This window comes from Salvelinus namaycush, chromosome 6 (assembly GCF_016432855.1).
Source record: "Salvelinus namaycush isolate Seneca chromosome 6, SaNama_1.0, whole genome shotgun sequence".
In the NCBI taxonomy this organism is placed as follows: domain Eukaryota; kingdom Metazoa; phylum Chordata; class Actinopteri; order Salmoniformes; family Salmonidae; genus Salvelinus; species Salvelinus namaycush.
In genome coordinates this window covers 1,589,089-1,617,082 of record NC_052312.1, presented here as the reverse complement: position 1 = coordinate 1,617,082, position 27,994 = coordinate 1,589,089, and the positions used below count along the sequence as shown (strand labels likewise).

General features: G+C 45.9%; 1 protein-coding gene across 3 annotated transcripts in view; it reads right to left on the bottom strand.

Moving 5' to 3' along the window:
- LOC120049548 (glucosidase 2 subunit beta-like) overlaps positions 1-27,994 on the bottom strand; it is a 316,045-nt gene that overhangs the window by 213,799 nt on the left and 74,252 nt on the right. For all 3 annotated transcript variants that reach the window (XR_005477118.1, XM_038995818.1, XM_038995819.1), the window contains exon 10: positions 4,619-4,688. Coding sequence is in view for 2 of the 3 variants with exons in the window: in XM_038995818.1 (XP_038851746.1) it covers positions 4,619-4,688 (70 nt within the window). In the remaining variant the exon portion in view is untranslated. The remainder of the gene's footprint in view (positions 1-4,618; positions 4,689-27,994) is intronic.

Genomic DNA, 27,994 nt, shown 5'->3' with positions numbered 1-27,994 from the left:
ACCCAATAGAACACGCTGTTGAACCCAATAGAACACGCTGTTCAACCCAATAGAACACGCTGTTCAACCCAATAGAACACGCTGTTCAACCCAATAGAACACGCTGTTCAACCCAATAGAACACGCTGTTGAACCCAATAGAACACGCTGTTCAACCCAATAGAACACGCTGTTCAACCCAATAGAACACGCTGTTCAACCCAATAGAACATGCTGTTGAACCCAATAGAACACGCTGTTGAACCCAATAGAACACGCTGTTGAACCCAATAGAACACGCTGTTCGACCCAATAGAACACGCTGTTGGACCCAATAGAACACGCTGTTGAACCCAATAGAACACGCTGTTGAACCCAATAGAACACGCTGTTGAACCCAATAGAACACGCTGTTGAACCCAATAGAACACGCTGTTGAACCCAATAGAACACGCTGTTGAACCCAATAGAACACGCTGTTCGACCCAATAGAACACGCTGTTCGACCCAATAGAACACGCTGTTCGACCCAATAGAACACGCTGTTCGACCCAATAGAACACGCTGTTGGACCCAATAGAACACGCTGTTCAACCCAATAGAACACGCTGTTGAACCCAATAGAACACGCTGTTCAACCCAATAGAACACGCTGTTCAACCCAATAGAACACGCTGTTGGACCCAATAGAACACGCTGTTCAACCCAATAGAACACGCTGTTGAACCCAATAGAACACGCTGTTGAACCCAATAGAACACGCTGTTCAACCCAATAGAACACGCTGTTCAACCCAATAGAACACGCTGTTCAACCCAATAGAACACGCTGTTGAACCCAATAGAACACGCTGTTGAACCCAATAGAACACGCTGTTCAACCCAATAGAACACGCTGTTCAACCCAATAGAACACGCTGTTCAACCCAATAGAACACGCTGTTCAACCCAATAGAACACGCTGTTCAACCCAATAGAACACGCTGTTCAACCCAATAGAACACGCTGTTGGACCCAATAGAACACGCTGTTCGACCCAATAGAACACGCTGTTGGACCCAATAGAACACGCTGTTCGACCCAATAGAACACGCTGTTCGACCCAATAGAACACGCTGTTGGACCCAATAGAACACGCTGTTCAACCCAATAGAACACGCTGTTCAACCCAATAGAACACGCTGTTCAACCCAATAGAACACGCTGTTGGACCCAATAGAACACGCTGCTGGACCCAATAGAACACGCTGTTGGACCCAATAGAACACACTGTTGGACCCAATAGAACACGCTGTTCGACCCAATAGAACACGCTGTTGGACCCAATAGAACACGCTGTTGAACCCAATAGAACACGCTGTTCAACCCAATAGAACACGCTGTTGAACCCAATAGAACACGCTGTTGAACCCAATAGAACACGCTGTTGAACCCAATAGAACACGCTGTTGAACCCAATAGAACACGCTGTTGAACCCAATAGAACACGCTGTTGAACCCAATAGAACACATTGTTGAACCCAATAGAACACGCTGTTGAACCCAATAGAACACGCTGTTGAACCCAATAGAACACGCTGTTCAACCCAATAGAACACGCTGTTCAACCCAATAGAACACGCTGTTCAACCCAATAGAACACGCTGTTCAACCCAATAGAACACGCTGTTGAACCCAATAGAACACATTGTTGAACCCAATAGAACACATTGTTCAACCCAATAGAACACGCTGTTCAACCCAATAGAACACGCTGTTCAACCCAATAGAACACGCTGTTCAACCCAATAGAACACGCTGTTCAACCCAATAGAACACGCTGTTCAACCCAATAGAACACTGAGTGTATGTACTGTAGGGTAACTGACTGTGTATTGTAGGGTAACTGACTAACTACTGTAGGGTAACTGACTGTGTATTGTAGGGTAACTGACTGTGTATTGTAGGGTAACTGACTGTGTATTGTAGGGTAACTGACTAACTACTGTAGGGTAACTGACTAACTACTGTAGGGTAACTGACTGTGTATTGTAGGGTAACTGACTGTGTATTGTAGGGTAACTGACTAACTACTGTAGGGTAACTGACTAACTACTGTCGGGTAACTGACTGTGTATTGTAGGGTAACTGACTATCTACTGTAGGGTAACTGACTAACTACTGTAGGGTAACTGACTAACTACTGTAGGGTAACTGACTAACTACTGTAGGGTAACTGACTGTGTATTGTAGGGTAACTGACTGTGTATTGTAGGGTAACTGACTGTGTATTGTAGGGTAACTGACTGTGTATTGTAGGGTAACTGACTAACTACTGTAGGGTAACTGACTAACTACTGTCGGGTAACTGACTGTGTATTGTAGGGTAACTGACTGTGTATTGTAGGGTAACTGACTGTGTATTGTAGGGTAACTGACTAACTACTGTAGGGTAACTGACTAACTACTGTCGGGTAACTGACTAACTACTGTAGGGTAACTGACTATCTACTGTAGGGTAACTGACTGTGTATTGTAGGGTAACTGACTAACTACTGTAGGGTAACTGACTAACTACTGTAGGGTAACTGACTATCTACTGTAGGGTAACTGACTGTGTATTGTAGGGTAACTGACTAACTACTGTAGGGTAACTGACTAACTACTGTAGGGTAACTGACTGTGTATTGTAGGGTAACTGACTAACTACTGTAGGGTAACTGACTAACTACTGTAGGGTAACTGACTGTGTATTGTAGGGTAACTGACTAACTACTGCAGGGTAACTGACTATCTACTGTAGGGTAACTGACTGTGTATTGTAGGGTAACTGACTGTGTATTGTAGGGTAACTGACTGTGTATTGTAGGGTAACTGACTGTGTATTGTAGGGTAACTGACTGTGTATTGTAGGGTAACTGACTAACTACTGTAGGGTAACTGACTAACTACTGTAGGGTAACTGACTATCTACTGTAGGGTAACTGACTAACTACTGTCGGGTAACTGACTGTGTATTGTAGGGTAACTGACTGTGTATTGTAGGGTAACTGACTGTGTATTGTAGGGTAACTGACTAACTACTGTAGGGTAACTGACTATCTACTGTAGGGTAACTGACTGTGTATTGTAGGGTAACTGACTAACTACTGTAGGGTAACTGACTAACTACTGTAGGGTAACTGACTATCTACTGTAGGGTAACTGACTAACTACTGTAGGGTAACTGACTATCTACTGTAGGGTAACTGACTAACTACTGTAGGGTAACTGACTATCTACTGTAGGGTAACTGACTGTGTATTGTAGGGTAACTGACTGTGTATTGTAGGGTAACTGACTGTGTATTGTAGGGTAACTGACTGTGTATTGTAGGGTAACTGACTAACTACTGTAGGGTAACTGACTAACTACTATAAGGTAACTGACTGTGTATTGTAGGGTAACTGACTATCTACTGTAGGGTAACTGACTAACTACTGTAGGGTAACTGACTAACTACTGTAGGGTAACTGACTATCTACTGTAGGGTAACTGACTGTGTATTGTAGGGTAACTGACTGTGTATTGTAGGGTAACTGACTGTGTATTGTAGGGTAACTGACTGTGTATTGCAGGGTAACTGACTATCTACTGTAGGGTAACTGACTAACTACTGTAGGGTAACTGACTAACTACTGTAGGGTAACTGACTATCTACTGTAGGGTAACTGACTGTGTATTGTAGGGTAACTGACTGTGTATTGTAGGGTAACTGACTGTGTATTGTAGGGTAACTGACTGTGTATTGTAGGGTAACTGACTAACTACTGTAGGGTAACTGACTAACTACTATAAGGTAACTGACTGTGTATTGTAGGGTAACTGACTATCTACTGTAGGGTAACTGACTAACTACTGTAGGGTAACTGACTAACTACTGTAGGGTAACTGACTATCTACTGTAGGGTAACTGACTGTGTATTGTAGGGTAACTGACTGTGTATTGTAGGGTAACTGACTGTGTATCTGAGCTGGGTTCAGGAAGCCATGATGAGTATCTGAGCTGGGTTCAGGAAGCCATGATTAGTATCGGAGCTGGGTTTAGGAAGCCATGATTAGTATCGGAGCTGGGTTTAGGAAGCCATGATTAGTATCTGAGTTGGGTTTAGGAAGCCATGATGAGTATCTGAGCTGGGTTTAGGAAGCCATGATGAGTATCTGAGCTGGGTTCAGGAAGTCATGATTAGTATCTGAGCTGGGTTCAGGAAGCCATGATGAGTATCTGAGCTGGGTTCAGGAAGCCATGATGAGTATCTGAGCTGGGTTCAGGAAGTCATGATTAGTATCTGATCTGGGTTCAGGAGGAGGACCAGTATAGAGATGTAATATATGGCCACTCCATCACATACAGTACACACGTCTTTCAAATGGCAATTTTTTTATTCTGAATACTCCACCCACAACACACACACACACACACACACACACACACACACACACACACACACACACACACACACACACACACACACACACACACACACACACACACACACACACAGGATTAGTCATCCTAGATCTGATGCCGATCTGTGGAACATGATGGTTTGGAATGACGTGGAGGATGGAGGGGGTTTTGGCGATGGTGGAGAGGGGAGAGGCGAGGCGTACTGACTTACCGCTCACAGCGGCCTTGATGTTGGGGTCTTCATCTGCCAGACTGCCTGGCACACCATGTCTCCCTTTGATCTACGGACACGTAATGGAAGGAGAGAGGGGAGAGAGAACAAGGTGAAAGATATACAGTGTATTCTGAAAGGACCTTGGGTATCTCCCTGCATTCATCTATAAAGCAGGATGTGTGTGACAGGGGTTGAAGTGACATGGTCATTGGTTTGTTGCAGCTACATAGCTGTGAGTCTCTGTGTGGTGTTTCTCAATAGACAGTCAGACACAAAACGCTATGCCTGGGTTCTGTGGCTGTTTTGGCCGCACGGGGCACCATATGCAGGTGGTGTATTTGATGTACCATGTTTGAAGCAAGTGTTAATTGGGAAAATGTGTCATATCAAATATAACCTTAAATTTGGGGGTCTTTAAAAAGAGTGAATTATTAGACTGTATAACCTGTGCTGAATATTGAATGACATGCTTATCTCCAGGTTGAGAGGTCACAATCGTGCTTTGTGTATTTACTGCTGTGTAGATTTATTTTGTTGATGCTTACAGGCACCCCCCCCCCCCCCCCCCAAAAAAAAATGATACTGTAGTGATATTTAATATGTGCAGTTCAAAGCATTCGTTTTTTTGTGGAGCACCATTGATGCTTAACTAGACTAAATATGGCACGTCTACACCAGGGACAATGGAATATAGGTCTGGTTTGAGGATGTGATGATGTTGTCTTCTACCACTGAGAGCCAGTGACTTTTCTAGCCCTTTGAATGAGAGACATTGCCAAATGGATTGTGGGTCACTTTCTCTGAGGAGACTAAACACCTGTTAAGGATCACAAGGACACTGGTTCCATTGCAGAAAGGTGCCTGTTGACAGAAACACAGGGCTCTTGAGACAGAGGGGGGAAATTACTCAAACGTTTATTTTTAAAAGATTGAACATGATGTGGAATGCAGCAAAGAACTATATTATCATTGTATTAAAAAAGGTGCAGTATTAATCTTTATGGTATATGTTTGTGTCATTGACAAGTTAATGTTGTTACTCAAATAAATTGTATTGTAACACTAAAGAGCACATCCTCTTCAAAATGAAGAGTACACCGAATTTTGACCACAACCTTTGTCTTTGTTGTCACACTTGGAGAAACAGTCTAAGTCAATTTCATTCACCTATCACACGTTCAGTACAAAGATCGTCCAACTACCTTTATGACTATTATTCAAGCACTTGCGGCGACGACTTAAACTCAAAAGAAACGCAAAACGAGTTGAACCTTCAAGCTGCCAGACATGATTCCTGAAATTAACCAGTACATGAAAATACAATAGTGTCTGAACGATAAACTACAGTAGGGACTATAAACTACAGTAGGGAACTATAAACTACAGTAGGGAACTATAAACTACAGTAGGGGACTATAAACTACAGTAGGGGACTATAAACTACAGTAGGGAACTATAAACTACAGTAGGGAACTATAAACTACAGTAGCGAACTATAAACTACAGTAGGGAACTATAAACTACAGTAGGGAACTATAAACTACAGTAGGGAACTATAAACTACAGTAGGGAACTATAAACTACAGTAGGGAACTATAAACTACAGTAGGGACTATAAACTACAGTAGGGAACGATAAACTACAGTAGGGGCTATAAACTACAGTAGGGAACTATAAACTACAGTAGGGAACTATAAACTACAGTAGGGAACTATAAACTACAGTAGGGAACTATAAACTACAGTAGGGAACTATAAACTACAGTAGGGAACTATAAACTACAATAGGGAAATATAAACTACAGTAGGAACTATAAACTACAGTAGGAACTATAAACTACAGTAGGGACTATAAACTACAGTAGGGGACTATAAACTACAGTAGGGAACTATAAACTACAGTAGGGGCTATAAACTACAGTAGGGAACTATAAACTACAGTAGGGAACTATAAACTACAGTAGGGAACTATAAACTACAGTAGGGAACTATAAACTACAGTAGGGAACTATAAACTACAGTAGGGGCTATAAACTACAGTAGGGAACTATAAACTACAGTAGGGAACTATAAACTACAGTAGGGAACTATAAACTACAGTAGGGAACTATAAACTACAGTAGGGAACTATAAACTACAGTAGGGGACTATAAACTACAGTAGGGAACTATAAACTACAGTAGTGAACTATAAACTACAGTAGGGAACTATAAACTACAGTAGGGAACTATAAACTACAGTAGGGAACTATAAACTACAGTAGGGAACTATAAACTACAGTAGGGAACTATAAACTACAGTAGTGGCTGAAATATAAACTACAGTAGGGAACTATAAACTACAGTAGGGAACTATAAACTACAGTAGGGAACTATAAACTACAGTAGGGAACTATAAACTACAGTAGGGAACTATAAACTACAGTAGGGAACTATAAACTACAGTAGGGAACTATAAACTACAGTAGGGAACTATAAACTACAGTAGGGAACTATAAACTACAGTAAGGAACTATAAACTACAGTAGGGGACTATAAACTACAGTAAGGAACTATAAACTACAGTAGGGAACTATAAACTACAGTAGGGAACTATAAACTACAGTAGGGAACTATAAACTACAGTAAGGACTATAAACTACAGTAAGGAACTATAAACTACAGTAGGGAACTATAAACTACAGTAGGGAACTATAAACTACAGTAAGGAACTATAAACTACAGTAGGGAACTATAAACTACAGTAAGGAACTATAAACTACAGTAGGGGCTATAAACTACAGTAGGGACTATGAAGGGTCTGTCTCTTCCCAGACAGTGTATTTTATTGTTTGGGAATTCAATGGGGCACTGTGGGTATGTGTCAACCGAGAGAAAGCCAGGCCGCGATAAATGAAATGGGAACATAAACTGGAAACCATTAATGAATTGACAAGCGGATAATTCCCAGTTTATTATTATCAAACAGACTTCATTTGGTTCCCACAGCGCTGACTTGAGAGACGTCTCTTATAGATACAGCCCTTAACAAAATAGATGGCTAAAAGCTTGGTGGGAGTTGAGGGCTATCCACATTTACATAAAATGGAACCGGTGCAATTTAAATAGCTGCCCGCATGCACTGACTGAGGTCCAAATTCGACTGAGAATATCAAATTATGTAAAAAATGAAATAAAAATCCCCACGTCTTGTTTTTCCTGTTTTGGCAGACCTATATTTCTGACAGCCAACTGTGAGTGACATAGGCCTCCTCTTGTAAGCGAGATGTACTGAATTCCCTCAGCAGTAGGCCGTGTGTATCCTACTCCTCGTTCTCCTCGTCCTCTGTTGTTCTTGCCGTTCTGACGAGCTGTTCCATCGTAATGGGGGTAGTGATTTCAGGTCTCAGGGCCTCCGGGCTCTTTGGTTACAGGTCAGTGAGGTTGGCGAGAGAATGGTTGTGATGGATATGTCAGTGCAATGTAGACCTTTACTCTTCTGGGGATCTAACAGAATGAGGATCTCTAAATACCAGACATTCTGTATAGTTAGTTGTTACAAACAGTTTTTTGTGGATTTTACTGTAGTATTTATTACTGCATTGTCGGAACTAGAAGCACAAGCATTTCGCTACACTCGCATTAACATCTGCTAACCATGTGTATGTGACAAATAACATTTGATTTGATTTGATTTAGTATTCACTATAGTGTTTTTGGCAAGATAACCTCGTATTTACAGTTTACTATAGTATAAATACTATAGTATTACTATATTGTGTACTGCAGTGTTTTTTTTATTTATTATCTTTGATATAGAAGTGGGGGCATTCTCCTTGAAGAAACCTACTGAGGAAACACTAAAAGAGAAAGTTCTCAATAAACTGCACAGAACACAATAATAGGGTCTATTCTTGGCATGTAGGTTTGTCAGTCACGGGTGGTACAAATAAATATTATCATTTACCCATGGGGCGGCGCACAAATGGCCCAGCGTCGTACCGGGTTAGGGGAGGGTTTGGCCGGGGAGGGTTTGTCCTTGTCCCATCGCGCACTAGCGACTCCTGTGGCAGGCCGGGGCGCAGTGCACGCTGACACGGTCCCCAGGAGTACGGTGTTTCCTCCAACACATTGGTGTGGCTGGCTTCCGGGTTAAGTGGGCATTGTGTCAAGAAGCAGCGCGGCTTGGCTGGGTTGTGTTTAGGAGGACGCATGGCTCTCAACCTTCGCCTCTCCTGAATCCGTACGGGAGTTGCAGCGATGAGACAAAACTGTAACTACCAATTGGATACCACAAAAAAGGGTAAAAAATAAATACATTTTAAAAAAGGTTAGGGTTAAGTTTAAGGAGTTAGGTTAAAGGGTTAAGGGAAAGGTTATGGTTAAGTGTAAGAGTAAAGTTAAAGGGTTAAGGGAAAGGTTAGGGTTAAGGGATAAGGTTAGGGTTAAGGGAAAGGTTAGCTATAAGGGATAAGGTTAGGGTTAGGGGAAGGGTTAGCTATAATGGTTAAGGTTAGGGTTAGGGGAAGGGTTAGCTATAAGGGATAAGGTTAGGGTTAGGGGAAAGGTTAGCTATAAGGGATAAGGTTAGGGTTAAGGGAAGGGTTAGCTATAATGGTTAAGGTTAGGGTTAGGGCTAGGGGAAGGGTTAGCTATAATGGTTAAGGTTAGGGTTAGGGGAAGGGTTAGCTATAAGGGATAAGGTTAGGGTTAGGGGAAGGGTTAGCTATAATGGTTGAGGTTAGGGTTAGGGGAAGGGTTAGCTATAATGGTTGAGGTTAGGGTTAGGGTAAGTGTTAGCTAACATGCTAAGAAAGTTGCAAAGTAGTTAAAATGCTGATTTCCGTGATGAGATTCACGTTATACGCCCACTCCGACCAACCACCCTACTTCCGTTTTTTGCATGTCTTATGTAATCATACAAACGTAACATATCATACTAATTTAAGTATCTCGGATTGACATTTACTATGTTACGTCTTGTCTATGAGACTAGGCTGGAAAGAAAGGAAAAGGGACAGCTTCTTCAGGAGATCCATGTTCATAGCAATGAATGGATGACTGGTCTCCTGCATGTTGTCGCTCACAAACTTGATGTTCTTAAAGAGACAGTGTACAATTGTCTATGTAACGCATCTCAACAGGAAGTAGTGCTTTTCACAATGTGAATCCTATTATTCCAGAAATGACTTTGTAATCTCGATGACAGGTATTTCTTTCAACATTTTATCTTTCTATAATAAATACATGTATTTACAGGGTTACATATTAGTTTCTAGAGCACAACATGTGCTTGAGAAGTAGCTAGCCTAAAATACATTTTGGTCCAACATACATGTTCCTAAATGTTATGTTGTGCTCGTAACTTTTATAAGTTGTTTCCACAACCACATCAGGTCGTCACTCGCTGTGTGATTCACCCAATAGTAGCGCCGCTTAACAGTATGTTTCTTAACGATCAAAGTGAAAGTTTTTTGTATTTTGGAGGTTTTTGATGGTTTTCCATAATATATGATTCAAACATTTCCCAAGGCTTTCTAGTATGGTGACACAAAAAGCATGCACACTATGCCATTAAAGGGAGATTCTTGCAATTAGCTCAATGACAGGAAGTAAACTAGCATACGTTAGCGTACCTGTCGGTTTCTAGTCATTGCGCTAATGCTAGTTAGCATGATCCCACTTGATGATAGTCTCCCTCCAAAGCACACGGTCACAAACAGAGAGAGAGAAGAAAGAGAGAGAAGAAAAAGAGAGAGAGTGATAAGAGTGAGAGAGAGTGCGTGATAGAGTGAGCGAGAGAAAGTGATAGAGTGTGATAGAGTGAGAGAGCGAGAGTGAAAGATAGTGATAGAGAGAGAGAGAGAGAGAGAGAGAGTGATAGAGTGAGAGAGAGAGAGAAAGAGCGAGAGAGTGATAGAGAGAGAGAAAGAGCGAGAGAGAGTGATATAGAGAGAGAAAGAGCGAGAGAGTGATATAGAGAGAGAAAGAGCGAGAGAGAGTGATATAGAGAGAGAAAGAGCGAGAGAGAGTGATATAGAGAGAGAAAGAGCGAGAGAGAGTGATATAGAGAGAGAAAGAGCGAGAGAGAGTGATATAGAGAGAGGAAGAGCGAGAGAGAGTGATATAGAGAGAGAAAGAGCGAGAGAGAGTGATATAGAGAGAGAAAGAGCGAGAGAGAGTGATATAGAGAGTGAGAGAGACACCGCGCCGAGACACCGTTTCACATCCAAAGGAAATGTGAGGAAATTAAGTGTGCCCTTCACTAACGGCAAAGGGGACCATTGGAGCCTGCACTGGAGAACTATGAAATTGAGAAGATGGCTTTCTGGTGTTCGGGTAGAGTTAGACATCGAGAAGACAAGAAGGGTGATGATGGTGGTGTTATTGTATTGTTTATACACTGTAAGAAAAATGTGCAGGGAGGAGGAGAGTAATCGGGTAGAGGAGTCATATAATAGATCTAAGATCCCTTTTTGCATCCATAGATACTGTTCAAACAAGAAACATAGACTTTACGTGGCAGTTTCCCCCAGTCACAGATTAAACATAATCTTGGACTAAAGAAACAGACTTTTACGGGGCAGTTTCCCCCAGTCACAGATTAAACCTAATCTTGGACTAAAGAAACAGACTTTTACGGGGCAGTTTCCCCCAGTCACAGATTAAACCTAATCTTGGACTAAAGAAACAGATTTACGGGGCAGTTTCCCCCAGTCACAGATTAAACATAATCTTGGACTAAACAGGATTTTCAATGGAGATTCTCTGAGAGACACTAAGTACTCAGTACTACTAAAAAACGGGGATGGTTCGCCTCTACTGCAATATTTGATGTGTGACACAGTCAAATTGGTCCAGCTGGGTACCCAGAAACCATTTCCTGCTGGTCAGGTCAAGCACCGAACTTTATGGTAAACCCATAAAACTGTCCCTCATACAGATGGTCTATATGAGGCTGTGAGAGATGGTAAACCCATAAAACTGTCCCTCATACAGAGAGTCTATATGAGGCTGTGAGAGATGGTAAACCCATAAAACTGTCCCTCATACAGAGAGTCTACATGAGGCTGTGAGAGATGGTACACCCATAAAACTGTCCCTCATACAGAGAGTCTATATGAGGCTGTGAGAGATGGTAAACCCATAAAACTGTCCCTCATACAGGAAGGATATATGAGGCTGTGAGAGATGGTAAACCCATAAAACTGTCCCTCATACAGATGGTCTATATGAGGCTGTGAGAGATGGTAAACCCATAAAACTGTCCCTCATACAGATGGTCTATATGAGGCTGTGAGAGATGGTACGCCCATAAAACTGTCCCACATACAGGAAGTCTATATGAGGCTGTGAGAGATGGTAAACCCATAAAACTGTCCCTCATACAGAGAGTCTATATGAGGCTGTGAGAGATGGTAAACCCATAAAACTGTCCCTCATACAGAGAGTCTATATGAGGCTGCGAGAGATGGTAAACCCATAAAACTGTCCCTCATACAGAGAGTCTATATGAGGCTGCGAGAGATGGTAAACCCATAAAACTGTCCCTCATACAGAGAGTCTATATGAGGCTGCGAGAGATGGTAAACCCATAAAACTGTCCCTCATACAGAGAGTCTATATGAGGCTGTGAGAGATGGTACACCCATAAAACTGTCCCTCATACAGAGAGTCTACATGAGGCTGTGAGAGATGGTACACCCATAAAACTGTCCCACATACAGGAAGTCTATATGAGGCTGTGAGAGATGGTACACCCATAAAACTGTCCCTCATACAGAGAGTCTATATGAGGCTGTGAGAGATGGTAAACCCATAAAACTGTCCCTCATACAGAGAGTCTATATGAGACTGTGAGAGATGGTAAACCCATAAAACTGTCCCTCATACAGAGAGTCTATATGAGGCTGCGAGAGATGGTAAACCCATAAAACTGTCCCTCATACAGAGAGTCTATATGAGATGGTAAACCCATAAAACTGTCCCTCATACGGAGAGTCTATATGAGGCTGTGAGAGATGGTAAACCCATAAAACTGTCCCTCATACAGAGAGTCTATATGAGGCTGTGAGAGATGGTAAACCCATAAAACTGTCCCTCTGGTTCAACAACTTACAGAAGGGTGTTATAATGAAGGGACTGATCTTTAGCGACAGATGAAAGGTGGATGGGGAGGAAGAGGGATGAATGTGGACTGTGTTCCAGAGTGTCTTTTAGCTCAAATTCCTGCTAACGGTCAGCCAAAACCTGCCCGTGGCTGGCTGTCTCCCAGTACTCAAGATTTTAACGACAGAAGAAAGGAGGATGAGGAAGTGAGGGATGAACGGAGGGAGGAACTGTGGGAGGACAGACGCATGGAAAGCCGTCTCCCTGTGGATGGGTCTCCATGTGGATGCTGTCTCATTGTGGGTGCTGTCTCCTTGTAGATGCTGTATCCTTGTACTGTAGATGCTGACTCCTTGTACTGTAGATGCTGACTCCGTGTCGATTCTGGTCTATCTGTGGATGCTGGCATATCTGCCTGTCAGGGAGTCATCGCGTGCCACGCTCACCGCTCGGCCGAGTGTAACTGAGGCAATGTACCCCATAAAATATTCACCTAAGTTGTCTTTCCTAAAGTATAAAAAAGGGGGGACGGGAACAAACTGTGGTGCGATGGAGAGTTATCCAAATGCACCGTGTCAGGTCTACTTAGGCTTTCTTCCAAGAGGGGCGAAGAGGGGAGCGGCAGGGGGTCCATTAAATGTTCATACATGTTCATACATTTTAAGCCCCAGCCATGGGGTTTAACTCCACCATTTTAAGCCCCCAAATGGGGTTTAACTCCACCATTTTAAGCCCCCCATGGCGTTTAACTCCACCATTTTAGGCCCCCCCATGGCGTTTAACTCCACCATTTTAGGCCCCCCCATGGTGTTTAACTCCACCATTTTAAGCCCCCCCCAATGGGGTTTAACTCCACCATTTTAAGCCCCCCATGGCGTTTAACTCCACCATTTTAAGCTCCCCCCATGGTGTTTAACTCCACCATTTTAAGCCCCCTCCATGGTGTTTAACTCCACCATTTTAAGCCCCCTCCATGGCATTTAACTCCACCATTTTAAGCCCCCTCCATGGCATTTAACTCCACCATTTTAAGCTCCCCCCATAGTGATTAACTCCACCATTTTAAGCCCCCCCATGGCGTTTAACGCCACCATTTTAAGCCCCCCATGGCGTTTAACTCCACCATTTTAGGCCCCCCCATGGCGTTTAACTCCACCATTTTAAGCTCCCCCCATGGTGTTTAACTCCACCATTTTAGGCCCCCCCATGGCGTTTAACTCCACCATTTTAAGCCCCCCATGGTGTTTAACTCCACCATTTTAAGCTCCCCCCATGGTGTTTAACTCCACCATTTTAAGCCCCCTCCATGGTGTTTAACTCCACCATTTTAAGCCCCCTCCATGGCATTTAACTCCACCATTTTAAGCCCCCTCCATGGCATTTAACTCCACCATTTTAAGCTCCCCCCATGGCATTTAACTCCACCATTTTAAGCTCCCCCCATGGCGTTTAACTCCACCATTTTAAGCCCCCCATGGCGTTTAACTCCACCATTTTAAGCCCCCCATGGCGTTTAACTCCACCATTTTAGGCCCCCCATGGCGTTTAACCCCTGCTGTAGAAAGACTCCTGGCTCTCTAAGATATACACTCTAAACCATCCTGCAGCCCTGTTTCTCCTCCCCCAATTAGTTTCATCTTTAGTTAACACTTTATTTAATCCTTTAAAGATCTTGTCGCTTTGTCTCACATTCTTCAGAAGTTTGGCATATACACTGAGTGTACAAAATATGAGGAACACCTTTCTAATATTGAGTTGCACCACCACTCCCATTTTGCCCTCAGAACATCATCAATTTGTTTGGGCATGGACTCTACAAGGTGTCGATAGCGTTCCACAGGGATGCTGGCCCATGTTGAATTCAATGCTTTCCACAGATGTGTCCAGTTGGCTGGATGTCCTTTTGAGTCCTGGATCATTCTTGATACACTCAGGAAACTGTTGAGTGTGAAAAACCCAGCAGCGTTGCAGTTCTTGACACACTCAAAGTGGTGCGCCTGGCACCTACTACCAGACCCCGTTCAAAGGCTCTTAAATATTTTGTCTTGCCCATTCACCTTCTGAATGGCACACATACACAATCCATGTCTCAATTGTCTCAAGGCTTAACAATCATTCTTTAAACTGTCTCCTCCCCTTCATTTACACTGATTGAAGTGACATCAATAAGGGATCGTAGCTTTGACCTGGATTCACCAAGTCAGTCTGTCATGGAAAGAGCAGGAGTTCCTAATATTTTGTACAGTCACTGTAAATGTCAACAAAGTTATAATAGGTGCCTGCTATGCATGGTGTGCACTCCTCGTACCACATGTATAATAAATCATTTCCATTCTGTCATCGGGGAGATTCTCCTCATTTAACAAACCAGTCCTCTGGAGTGTTATCTACAGCTGGCAGCCAGTTAAAAGCCCGTCTTTATGCTTAGCATATAACAATTAGTTACTATGAAAATCTGATTTTTATTTGAACTTGATGAATGTGTGAGTGGTAAGAGGTATACTAACCAGATCAATGTGTGAGAGGTAAGAGGTGTACTAACCAGATCAATGTGTGAGAGGTAAGAGGTGTACTAACCAGATCAATGTGTGAGAGGTAAGAGGTATACTAACCAGATCAATGTGTGAGAGGTAAGAGGTATACTAACCAGATCAATGTGTGAGAGGTAAGAGGTATACTAACCAGATCAATGTGAGAGGTAAGAGGTGTACTAACCAGATCAATGTGAGTGGTAAGAGGTGTACTAACCAGATCAATGTGTGAGAGGTAGAGGTGTACTAACCAGATCAATGTGTGAGAGGTAAGAGGTGTACTAACCAGATCAATGTGTGAGTGGTAAGAGGTGTACTAACCAGATCAATGTGTGAGAGGTAAGAGGTGTAGTAACGAGATCAATGTGTGAGTGGTAAGAGGTGTACTAACCAGATCAATGTGTGAGAGGTAAGAGGTGTAGTAACCAGATCAATGTGTGAGTGGTAAGAGGTATACTAACCAGATCAATGTGTGAGAGGTAAGAGGTGTACTAACCAGATCAATGTGTGAGAGGTAAGAGGTGTAGTAACCAGATCAATGTGTGAGAGGTAAGAGGTATACTAACCAGATCAATGTGTGAGAGGTAAGAGGTGTACTAACCAGATCAATGTGTGAGAGGTAAGAGGTGTAGTAACCAGATCAATGTGTGAGAGGTAAGAGGTGTAGTAACCAGATCAATGTGTGAGAGGTAAGAGGTGTAGTAACCAGATCAATGTGTGAGTGGTAAGAGGTGTACTAACCAGATCAATGTGTGAGAGGTAAGAGGTGTAGTAACCAGATCAATGTGTGAGTGGTAAGAGGTGTACTAACCAGATCAATGTGAGAGGTAAGAGGTGTACTAACCAGATCAATGTGTGAGAGGTAAGAGGTGTACTAACCAGATCAATGTGTGAGAGGTAAGAGGTGTACTAACCAGATCAATGTGTGAGAGGTAAGAGGTGTACTAACCAGATCAATGTGTGAGAGGTAAGAGGTGTACTAACCAGATCAATGTGTGAGAGGTAAGAGGTGTACTAACCAGATCAATGTGTGAGTGGTAAGAGGTGTACTAACCAGATCAATGTGTGAGAGGTAAGAGGTGTAGTAACCAGATCAATGTGTGAGAGGTAAGAGGTGTACTAACCAGATCAATGTGTGAGAGGTAAGAGGTGTAGTAACCAGATCAATGTGTGAGAGGTAAGAGGTGTACTAACCAGATCAATGTGTGAGAGGTAAGAGGTGTAGTAACCAGATCAATGTGTGAGAGGTAAGAGGTGTACTAACCAGATCAATGTGTGAGAGGTAAGAGGTGTAGTAACCAGATCAATGTGTGAGAGGTAAGAGGTGTACTAACCAGATCAATGTGTGAGAGGTAAGAGGTGTAGTAACCAGATCAATGTGTGAGAGGTAAGAGGTGTACTAACCAGATCAATGTGTGAGAGGTAAGAGGTGTAGTAACCAGATCAATGTGTGAGAGGTAAGAGGTGTAGTAACCAGATCAATGTGTGAGAGGTAAGAGGTGTAGTAACCAGATCAATGTGTGAGAGGTAAGAGGTGTACTAACCAGATCAATGTGTGAGAGGTAAGAGGTGTAGTAACCAGATCAATGTGTGAGAGGTAAGAGGTGTAGTAACCAGATCAATGTGTGAGAGGTAAGAGGTGTAGTAACCAGATCAATGTGTGAGAGGTAAGAGGTGTACTAACCAGATCAATGTGTGAGAGGTAAGAGGTGTACTAACCAGATCAATGTGTGAGTGGTAAGAGGTGTACTAACCAGATCAATGTGTGAGTGGTAAGAGGTGTACTAACCAGATCAATGTGTGAGAGGTAAGAGGTTTAGTAACCAGATCAATGTGTGAGAGGTAAGAGGTGTACTAACCAGATCAATGTGTGAGAGGTAAGAGGTGTACTAACCAGATCAATGTGTGAGAGGTAAGAGGTGTACTAACGGTATCAATGTGTGAGAGGTAAGAGGTATACTAACCAGATCAATGTGTGAGAGGTAAGAGGTGTACTAACCAGATCAATGTGTGAGAGGTAAGAGGTATACTAACCAGATCAATGTGTGAGAGGTAAGAGGTGTAGTAACCAGATCAATGTGTGAGAGGTAAGAGGTGTACTAACCAGATCAATGTGTGAGAGGTAAGAGGTGTACTAACGGTATCACTGTGTGAGAGGTAAGAGGTGTACTAACCAGATCAATGTGTGAGAGGTAAGAGGTATACTAACCAGATCAATGTGTGAGAGGTAAGAGGTGTAGTAACCAGATCAATGTGTGAGAGGTAAGAGGTGTAGTAACCAGATCAATGTGTGAGAGGTAAGAGGTGTAGTAACCAGATCAATGTGTGAGTGGTAAGAGGTGTAGTAACCAGATCAATGTGTGAGTGGTAAGAGGTGTAGTAACCAGATCAATGTGTGAGTGGTAAGAGGTGTACTAACCAGATCAATGTGTGAGTGGTAAGAGGTATACTAACCAGATCAATGTGTGAGAGGTAAGAGGTGTAGTAACCAGATCAATGTGTGAGAGGTAAGAGGTGTACTAACCAGATCAATGTGTGAGAGGTAAGAGGTATACTAACTAGATCAATGTGTGAGAGGTAAGAGGTATACTAACCAGATCAATGTGTGAGAGGTAAGAGGTATACTAACCAGATCAATGTGTGAGAGGTAAGAGGTATACTAACCAGATCAATGTGTGAGTGGTAAGAGGTATACTAACCAGATCAATGTGTGAGAGGTAAGAGGTGTAGTAACCAGATCAATGTGTGAGAGGTAAGAGGTGTACTAACCAGATCAATGTGTGAGAGGTAAGAGGTGCACTAACGGTATCAATGTGTGAGAGGTAAGAGGTATACTAACCAGATCAATGTGTGAGAGGTAAGAGGTGTACTAACCAGATCAATGTGTGAGAGGTAAGAGGTGTACTAACCAGATCAATGTGTGAGAGGTAAGAGGTGTAGTAACCAGATCAATGTGTGAGAGGTAAGAGGTGTACTAACCAGATCAATGTGTGAGAGGTAAGAGGTGTACTAACGGTATCAATGTGTGAGAGGTAAGAGGTATACTAACCAGATCAATGTGTGAGAGGTAAGAGGTGTACTAACGAGATCAATGTGTGAGTGGTAAGAGGTGTAGTAACGGTATCAATGTGTGAGAGGTAAGAGGTGTACTAACCAGATCAATGTGAGAGGTAAGAGGTGTACTAACCAGATCAATGTGTGAGAGGTAAGAGGTGTAGTAACCAGATCAATGTGTGAGAGGTAAGAGGTGTACTAACGGTATCAATGTGTGAGAGGTAAGAGGTGTACTAACGAGATCAATGTGTGAGAGGTAAGAGGTGTACTAACGAGATCAATGTGTGAGAGGTAAGAGGTGTACTAACGGTATCAATGTGTGAGAGGTAAGAGGTGTACTAACCAGATCAATGTGTGAGAGGTAAGAGGTGTACTAACCAGATCAATGTGTGAGAGGTAAGAGGTGTACTAACCAGATCAATGTGTGAGTGGTAAGAGGTGTACTAACCAGATCAATGTGTGAGAGGTAAGAGGTGTACTAACGGTATCAATGTGTGAGAGGTAAGAGGTGTACTAACGAGATCAATGTGTGAGTGGTAAGAGGTGTACTAACGGTATCAATGTGTGTGCTGTTCTTTGTAGTTTTTTTGAGCTGCGACATAACCTTTCTAGAGGTAGCCCGAGTCCCTTAAAGTCATGGGCCATATCATGAATTGGCTCCCATTCGCATAAGACGACACATTGCTGAAAGATTAGAGAGGCCATAGGAGAGAGGCGAAAATAGTTAGGACTAAGAAACACTACAATTTCTCTGCTCCAAACCATCACAAAGTTGGAAGGTTCAAATGAACTTCATTGCCTTTTTCGAGAAAATGAATCTCCTAAATCCAAAAAATATCAGCAACTTCACACAATGTTATGTCAAGTGTTCAGTTTAAACAAATACTTTGTCTCTACTTGTGCTGATGGGCAAAGGAGACCAGATATGTATGGATATATGCATAATTCAGCCTCCAAAGACAAAGAATGGGAGAGATCCAGGGCAAGAGATAACTTGCATGGAACAAGCGGTGGGTTGGGGGGGGGGGGGGGGGGGGGGGCAGACACTAAAGTGGCATGATTTCCTATCTTCTCATGACGCGCCCCAACTCATAGTGAAGGCTGGTACAACTGCCGCCCACTCCCCTCGCCCCCTAATGCCACGCTGTAATGCTTTGATAAGATGAACTGGGCCAGCTTATAGTCAAAAAGAAAACAAAGGGGGCGGGGGGGGGGGGTCATTATGAGTGTTTTCTTTTTAAACAGCGGGCCGCTGTGGCAGTTGTCGTGGCAGCCGCCGCCGAGTGAGAGCTACTTATGTAGGGCGACGTGGCCCGGAGTATTTGTGAGAAGGAGCCATTAGCTGCCGCCGTGCTAGCTGCTCGAGCACAACACAATTAGAGAACAGAAACAGGCCCACAGTCCCTTAGTATCTGCGTGAAAAGGTCACTTCTGTCAACATTATTATAATCTCCTGTTTTCCTATCAGGATTGTTGATTCACATGCCTGGGAAGAAGAACTAAAAGGAAAGGAGGCGGAACAGAGAGGCAGTGACAGGAGCGTCGAGGCGGTGGGTCGGTGTGATAAATATTACATTATCAAACAGTATAAATATATCTGGATGTGATGGGAGTGACTCATCACATTCTCTCGACTCCAGTTTGGAAACACACACAAAAAAATTAATAATCTAAAGATCACAGAGGGCATTCATAAGAAACATCCCTTTCAAGGTACTGTATATAAAACCGTTAAGTTGTACTGTAGTATAGTTGTATAAACACAGCAATAGAACTTCAATAGAAGATAGATTTTAACCGAACCTCTTGTTTGTGTTAAGATAATTCCTATATCTGCGTCGTTTCCACGGCACCAGCTTCCTCTACTTAAACGATTGACGTATCCATTCAAATCAACAACAACAACAAGCCAAGAGGAATCAAAAACAAATAGAAGCTTCATGTTTTCAAAAAGTGTCATGAAGAAGAAGGGGACCTGAGGTGATTTCATATCTTCATTCCATGATAGACGACACCCAGTAAACCAGCTTGGGGCACGGGACAATCTAATCTTGACTGAATATAATTTTTTTTTTAAAGTTATTTGGAAATGACCAGCTCCTTATCAATCCAGGGAGTATTTGTGCAGACTCTCTCAGTTGCTTAGTGAAGGGACTCAATCACAACGAGACGCGATAGGCCTCGGTCTCCTCCTCTCGCGCTCATCTTTTATCGGTACGGAGGAAATGAAAGGATGTTATCAGGAGCGGCGTTCGCTGCACGGCGTCTCGGCGTCGGGAGACGGGCCTCGTCTGCACGAGCCAATGGGCCTATTCTTCGGGGAACTCGCCCATCATATAAAAACAAGGGCTTGAAAATGCTTTGCTAGGAACTCGAAGAATGGGTTTGTCAAGACTGTGTGATGCTATGGTAACTGTTGGTGTGGACGGGTTAGGTGCTGTGTGTTGGTGTGTGTTGGTGTGGACGGGTTAGGTGCTGTGTGTTGGTGTGTGTTGGTGTGGACGGGTTAGGTGCTGTGTGTTGGTGTGTGTTGGTGTGGACGGGTTAGGTGCTGTGTGTTGGTGTGTGTTGGTGTGTGTTGGTGTGGACGGGTTAGGTGCTGTGTGTTGGTGTGTGTTGGTGTGGACGGGTTAGGTGCTGTGTGTTGGTGTGTGTTGGTGTGGACGGGTTAGGTGCTGTGTGTTGGTGTGGACGGGTTAGGTGCTGCGTGTTGGTGTGGACGGGTTAGGTGCTGTGTGTTGGTGTGTGTTGGTGTGGACGGGTTAGGTGGTGTGTGTTGGTGTGTGTTGGTGTGGACGGGTTAGGTGCTGTGTGTTGGTGTGTGTTGGTGTGTGTTGGTGTGGACGGGTTAGGTGCTGTGTGTTGGTGTGTGTTGGTGTGGACGGGTTAGGTGCTGTGTGGTGCTGTGTGTTGGTGTGGACGGGTTAGGTGCTGCGTGTTGGTGTGGACGGGTTAGGTGCTGTGTGTTGCTGTGGACGGGTTAGGTGCTGCGTGTTGGTGTGTGTTGGTGTGTGTTGGTGTGGACGGGTTAGGTGCTGTGTGTTGGTGTGGACGGGTTAGGTGCTGTGTGTTGCTGTGTGTTGGTGTGGACGGGTTAGGTGCTGCGTGTTGGTGTGGACGGGTTAGGTGCTGCGTGTTGGTGTGTGTTGGTGTGTGTTGGTGTGGACGGGTTAGGTGCTGCGTGTTGGTGTGTGTTGGTGTGTGTTGGTGTGGACGGGTTAGGTGCTGTGTGTTGGTGTGTGTTGCTGTGTGTTGGTGTGGACGGGTTAGGTGCTGTGTGTTGGTGTGTGTTGCTGTGTGTTGGTGTGGACGGGTTAGGTGCTGTGTGTTGGTGTGGACGGGTTAGGTGCTGTGTGTTGGTGTGTGTTGGTGTGGACGGGTTAGGTGCTGTGTGTTGATGTGTGTTGGTGTGGACGGGTTAGGTGCTGTGTGTTGCTGTGTGTTGGTGTTGACGGGTTAGGTGCTGCGTGTTGGTGTGTGTTGGTGTGTGTTGGTGTGGACGGGTTAGGTGCTGCGTGTTGGTGTGTGTTGGTGTGGACGGGTTAGGTGCTGTGTGTTGCTGTGTGTTGGTGTGGACGGGTTAGGTGCTGTGTGTTGATGTGTGTTGGTGTGTGTTGGTGTGGACGGGTTAGGTGCTGCGTGTTGGTGTGTGTTGGTGTGTGTTGGTGTGTGTTGGTGTGGACGGGTTAGGTGCTGCGTGTTGGTGTGTGTTGGTGTGTGTTGGTGTGTGTTGGTGTGGACGGGTTAGGTGCTGCGTGTTGGTGTGTGTTGATGTGTGTTGGTGTGGACGGGTTAGGTGCTGCGTGTTGGTGTGTGTTGGTGTGTGTTGGTGTGTGTTGGTGTGGACGGGTTAGGTGCTGCGTGTTGGTGTGTGTTGGTGTGTGTTGGTGTGGACGGGTTAGGTGCTGCGTGTTGGTGTGTGTTGGTGTGGACGGGTTAGGTGCTGTGTGTTGCTGTGTGTTGGTGTGGACGGGTTAGGTGCTGTGTGTTGGTGTGTGTTGGTGTGTGTTGGTGTGGACGGGTTAGGTGCTGTGTGTTGGTGTGTGTTGGTGTTGACGGGTTAGGTGCTGCGTGTTGGTGTGTGTTGGTGTTGACGGGTTAGGTGCTGTGTGTTGGTGTTGACGGGTTAGGTGCTGTGTGTTGGTGTGTGTTGGGGTGGACGGGTTAGGTGCTGTGTGTTGGTGTGTGTTGGTGTGGACGGGTTAGGTGCTGTGTGTTGGTGTGTGTTGGTGTTGACGGGTTAGGTGCTGTGTGTTGGTGTGTGTTGGTGTGGACGGGTTAGGTGCTGTGTGTTGGTGTGTGTTGGTGTGGACGGGTTAGGTGCTGTGTGTTGGTGTGTGTTGGGGTGGACGGGTTAGGTGCTGTGTGTTGGTGTGTGTTGGTGTGGACGGGTTAGGTGCTGTGTGTTGGTGTGGACGGGTTAGGTGCTGTGTGTTGGTGTGTGTTGGTGTTGACGGGTTAGGTGCTGTGTGTTGGTGTTGACGGGTTAGGTGCTGTGTGTTGGTGTTGACGGGTTAGGTGCTGTGTGTTGATGTGTGTTGGTGTGGACGGGTTAGGTGCTGCGTGTTGGTGTGGACGGGTTAGGTGCTGTGTGTTGGGGTGGACGGGTTAGGTGCTGTGTGTTGGTGTGTGTTGGTGTTGACGGGTTAGGTGCTGTGTGTTGGTGTGTGTTGGTGTGGACGGGTTAGGTGCTGTGTGTTGGTGTGTGTTGGTGTGGATGGGTTAGGTGCTGTGTGTTGGTGTGTGTTGGTGTTGACGGGTTAGGTGCTGTGTGTTGGTGTGTGTTGGTGTGTGTTGGTGTGGACGGGTTAGGTGCTGTGTGTTGGTGTGTGTTGGTGTGGACGGGTTAGGTGCTGTGTGTTGGTGTGTGTTGGTGTGGACGGGTTAGGTGCTGTGTGTTGGTGTGGACGGGTTAGGTGCTGTGTGTTGGTGTGTGTTGGTGTGGACGGGTTAGGTGCTGTGTGTTGGTGTGTGTTGGTGTGGACGGGTTAGGTGCTGTGTGTTGGTGTGTGTTGGTGTGGACGGGTTAGGTGCTGCGTGTTGGTGTGTGTTGGTGTGGACGGGTTAGGTGCTGTTTGTTGGTGTGGACGGGTTAGGTGCTGTGTGTTGGTGTGTGTTGGTGTGGACGGGTTAGGTGCTGTGTGTTGGTGTGTGTTGGTGTGTGTTGGTGTGGACGGGTTAGGTGCTGTGTGTTGGTGTGTGTTGGTGTGTGTTGGTGTGGACGGGTTAGGTGCTGTGTGTTGGTGTGGACGGGTTAGGTGCTGTGTGTTGGTGTGTGTTGGTGTGGACGGGTTAGGTGCTGTGTGTTGGTGTGTGTTGGTGTGTGTTGGTGTGGACGGGTTAGGTGCTGTGTGTTGGTGCGTGTTGGTGTGTGTTGGTGTGGACGGGTTAGGTGCTGTGTGTTGGTGTGTGTTGGTGTGGACGGGTTAGGTGCTGTGTGTTGGTGTGGACGGGTTAGGTGCTGTGTGTTGGTGTGGACGGGTTAGGTGCTGTGTGTTGGTGTGTGTTGGTGTGGACGGGTTAGGTGCTGTGTCTTGGTGTGTGTTGGTGTGTGTTGGTGTGGACGGGTTAGGTGCTGTGTGTTGGTGTGTGTTGGTGTGTGTTGGTGTTGACGGGTTAGGTGCTGTGTGTTGGTGTGTGTTGGTGTGTGTTGGTGTGGACGGGTTAGGTGCTGTGTGTTGGTGTGTGTTGGTGTGGACGGGTTAGGTGCTGCGTGTTGGTGTGTGTTGGTGTTGACGGGTTAGGTGCTGTGTGTTGGTGTGTGTTGGTGTGTGTTGGTGTGGACGGGTTAGGTGCTGTGTGTTGGTGTGTGTTGGTGTGTGTTGGTGTTGACGGGTTAGGTGCTGCGTGTTGGTGTGTGTTGGTGTGTGTTGGTGTGGACGGGTTAGGTGCTGCGTGTTGGTGTGTGTTGGTGTGGACGGGTTAGGTGCTGTGTGTTGGTGTGTGTTGGTGTGGACGGGTTAGGTGCTGCGTGTTGGTGTGTGTTGGTGTGGACGGGTTAGGTGCTGCGTGTTGGTGTGGACGGGTTAGGTGCTGCGTGTTGGTGTGTGTTGGTGTGTGTTGGTGTGTGTTGGTGTGGACGGGTTAGGTGCTGTGTGTTGGTGTGGACGGGTTAGGTGCTGTGTGTTGGTGTGTGTTGGTGTGGACGGGTTAGGTGCTGCGTGTTGCTGTGTGTTGATGTGGACGGGCTAGGTGCTGTGTGTTGGTGTGTGTTGGTGTGTGTTGGTGTGGACGGGTTAGGTGCTGTGTGTTGGTGTGTGTTGGTGTGTGTTGGTGTGGACGGGTTAGGTGCTGCGTGTTGGTGTGTGTTGGTGTGGACGGGTTAGGTGCTGCGTGTTGGTGTGTGTTGGTGTGGACGGGTTAGGTGCTGCGTGTTGGTGTGGACGGGTTAGGTGCTGTGTGTTGGTGTGTGTTGGTGTGGACGGGTTAGGTGCTGCGTGTTGGTGTGTGTTGGTGTGGACGGGTTAGGTGCTGTGTGTTGGTGTGTGTTGGTGTGGACGGGTTAGGTGCTGTGTGTTGGTGTGTGTTGGTGTGGACGGGTTAGGTGCTGTGTGTTGGTGTGTGTTGGTGTGGACGGGTTAGGTGCTGCGTGTTGGTGTGTGTTGGTGTGGACGGGTTAGGTGCTGCGTGTTGGTGTGTGTTGGTGTGGACGGGTTAGGTGCTGCGTGTTGGTGTGTGTTGGTGTGGACGGGTTAGGTGCTGTGTGTTGGTGTGTGTTGGTGTGGACGGGTTAGGTGCTGTGTGTTGGTGTGGACGGGTTAGGTGCTGCGTGTTGGTGTGTGTTGGTGTGGACGGGTTAGGTGCTGTGTGTTGGTGTGTGTTGGTGTGGACGGGTTAGGTGCTGCGTGTTGGTGTGGACGGGTTAGGTGCTGCGTGTTGGTGTGTGTTGGTGTGGACGGGTTAGGTGCTGCGTGTTGGTGTGGACGGGTTAGGTGCTGTGTGTTGGTGTGTGTTGGTGTGGACGGGTTAGGTGCTGTGTGTTGGTGTGTGTTGGTGTGGACGGGTTAGGTGCTGCGTGTTGGTGTGTGTTGGTGTGGACGGGTTAGGTGCTGCGTGTTGGTGTGTGTTGGTGTGGACGGGTTAGGTGCTGTGTGTTGGTGTGGACGGGTTAGGTGCTGTGTGTTGGTGTGTGTTGGTGTGGACGGGTTAGGTGCTGCGTGTTGGTGTGTGTTGGTGTGGACGGGTTAGGTGCTGCGTGTTGGTGTGTGTTGGTGTGGACGGGTTAGGTGCTGCGTGTTGGTGTGTGTTGGTGTGGACGGGTTAGGTGCTGTGTGTTGGTGTGTGTTGGTGTGGACGGGTTAGGTGCTGTGTGTTGGTGTGTGTTGGTGTGGACGGGTTAGGTGCTGCGTGTTGGTGTGTGTTGGTGTGGACGGGTTAGGTGCTGTGTGTTGGTGTGGACGGGTTAGGTGCTGCGTGTTGGTGTGGACGGGTTAGGTGCTGTGTGTTGGTGTGTGTTGGTGTGTGTTGGTGTTGACGGGTTAGGTGCTGCGTGTTGGTGTGGACGGGTTAGGTGCTGTGTGTTGGTGTGTGTTGGTGTGTGTTGGTGTGGACGGGTTAGGTGCTGTGTGTTGGTGTGTGTTGGTGTGGACGGGTTAGGTGCTGTGTGTTGGTGTGTGTTGGTGTGGACGGGTTAGGTGCTGTGTGTTGGTGTGTGTTGGTGTTGACGGGTTAGGTGCTGCGTGTTGGTGTGTGTTGGTGTGGACGGGTTAGGTGCTGTGTGTTGGTGTGTGTTGGTGTGGACGGGTTAGGTGCTGCGTGTTGGTGTGTGTTGGTGTGTGTTGGTGTGTGTTGGTGTGTGTTGGTGTGGACGGGTTAGGTGCTGTGTGTTGGTGTGGACGGGTTAGGTGCTGCGTGTTGGTGTGTGTTGGTGTGGACGGGTTAGGTGCTGTGTGTTGGTGTGGACGGGTTAGGTGCTGCGTGTTGGTGTGGACGGTTTAGGTGCTGCGTGTTGGTGTGTGTTGGTGTGGACGGGTTAGGTGCTGTGTGTTGGTGTGTGTTGGTGTGGACGGGTTAGGTGCTGTGTGTTGGTGTGTGTTGGTGTGTGTTGGTGTGGGCGGGTTAGGTGCTGTGTGTTGCTGTGTGTTGGTGTGTGTTGGTGTGTGTTGGTGTTGACGGGTTAGGTGCTGTGTGTTGGTGTGTGTTGGTGTTGACGGGTTAGGTGCTGTGTGTTGGTGTGGACGGGTTAGGTGCTGTGTGTTGGTGTGTGTTGGTGTGGACGGGTTAGGTGCTGTGTGTTGGTGTGTGTTGGTGTGGACGGGTTAGGTGCTGTGTGTTGGTGTGTGTTGGTGTTGACGGGTTAGGTGCTGTGTGTTGGTGTGTGTTGGTGTGGACGGGTTAGGTGCTGTGTGTTGGTGTGGACGGGTTAGGTGGTGTGTGTTGGTGTGTGTTGGTGTGGACGGGTTAGGTGCTGCGTGTTGGTGTGTGTTGGTGTGGACGGGTTAGGTGCTGTGTGTTGGTGTGGACGGGTTAGGTGCTGTGTGTTGGTGTGTGTTGGTGTGTGTTGGTGTGGACGGGTTAGGTGCTGTGTGTTGGTGTGTGTTGGTGTGGACGGGTTAGGTGCTGTGTGTTGGTGTGTGTTGGTGTGGACGGGTTAGGTGCTGTGTGTTGGTGTGGACGGGTTAGGTGCTGTGTGTTGGTGTGTGTTGGTGTGGACGGGTTAGGTGCTGTGTGTTGGTGTGTGTTGGTGTGGACGGGTTAGGTGCTGTGTGTTGGTGTGTGTTGGTGTTGACGGGTTAGGTGCTGTGTGTTGGTGTGTGTTGGTGTGGACGGGTTAGGTGCTGTGTGTTGGTGTGTGTTGGTGTGGACGGGTTAGGTGCTGTGTGTTGGTGTGTGTTGGTGTGGACGGGTTAGGTGCTGTGTGTTGGTGTGTGTTGGGGGCGACCCAGTATAAGCTACTGTGTTAGAGTGATGCTTTAGCCTCTCCAACCACAAGTGAGACGGAACTAACAAACTACCTGGAATAGCAAGATGATGCAGTTCAAAGCGGTAAGTAGAGAGGTCAGAGTGTAACAGGGTATTGATGTACCATGATGATGGAGAGGGTAGAGAGGTCAGAGGTCAGAGTGTAACAGGGTATTGATGTACCATGATGATGGAGAGGGTAGAGAGGTCAGAGTGTAACAGGGTATTGATGTACCATGATGATGGAGAGGGTAGAGAGGTCAGAGTGTAACAGGGTATTGATGTACCATGATGATGGAGAGGGTAGAGAGGTCAGAGTGTAACAGGGTATTGATGTACCATGATGATGGAGAGGGTAGAGAGGTCAGAGTGTAACAGGGTATTGATGTACCATGATGATGGAGAGGGTAGAGGTCAGAGTGTAACAGGGTATTGATGTACCATGATGATGGAGAGGGTAGAGGTCAGAGTGTAACAGGGTATTGATGTACCATGATGATGGAGAGGGTAGAGGTCAGAGGGTAACAGGGTATTGATGTACCATGATGATGGAGAGGGTAGAGAGGTCAGAGTGTAACAGGGTATTGATGTACCATGATGATGGAGAGGGTAGAGAGGTCAGAGTGTAACAGGGTATTGATGTACCATGATGATGGAGAGGGTAGAGGTCAGAGTGTAACAGGGTATTGATGTACCATGATGATGGAGAGGGTAGAGAGGTCAGAGTGTAACAGGGTATTGATGTACCATGATGATAGAGAGGGTAGAGAGGTCAGAGTGTAACAGGGTATTGATGTATCA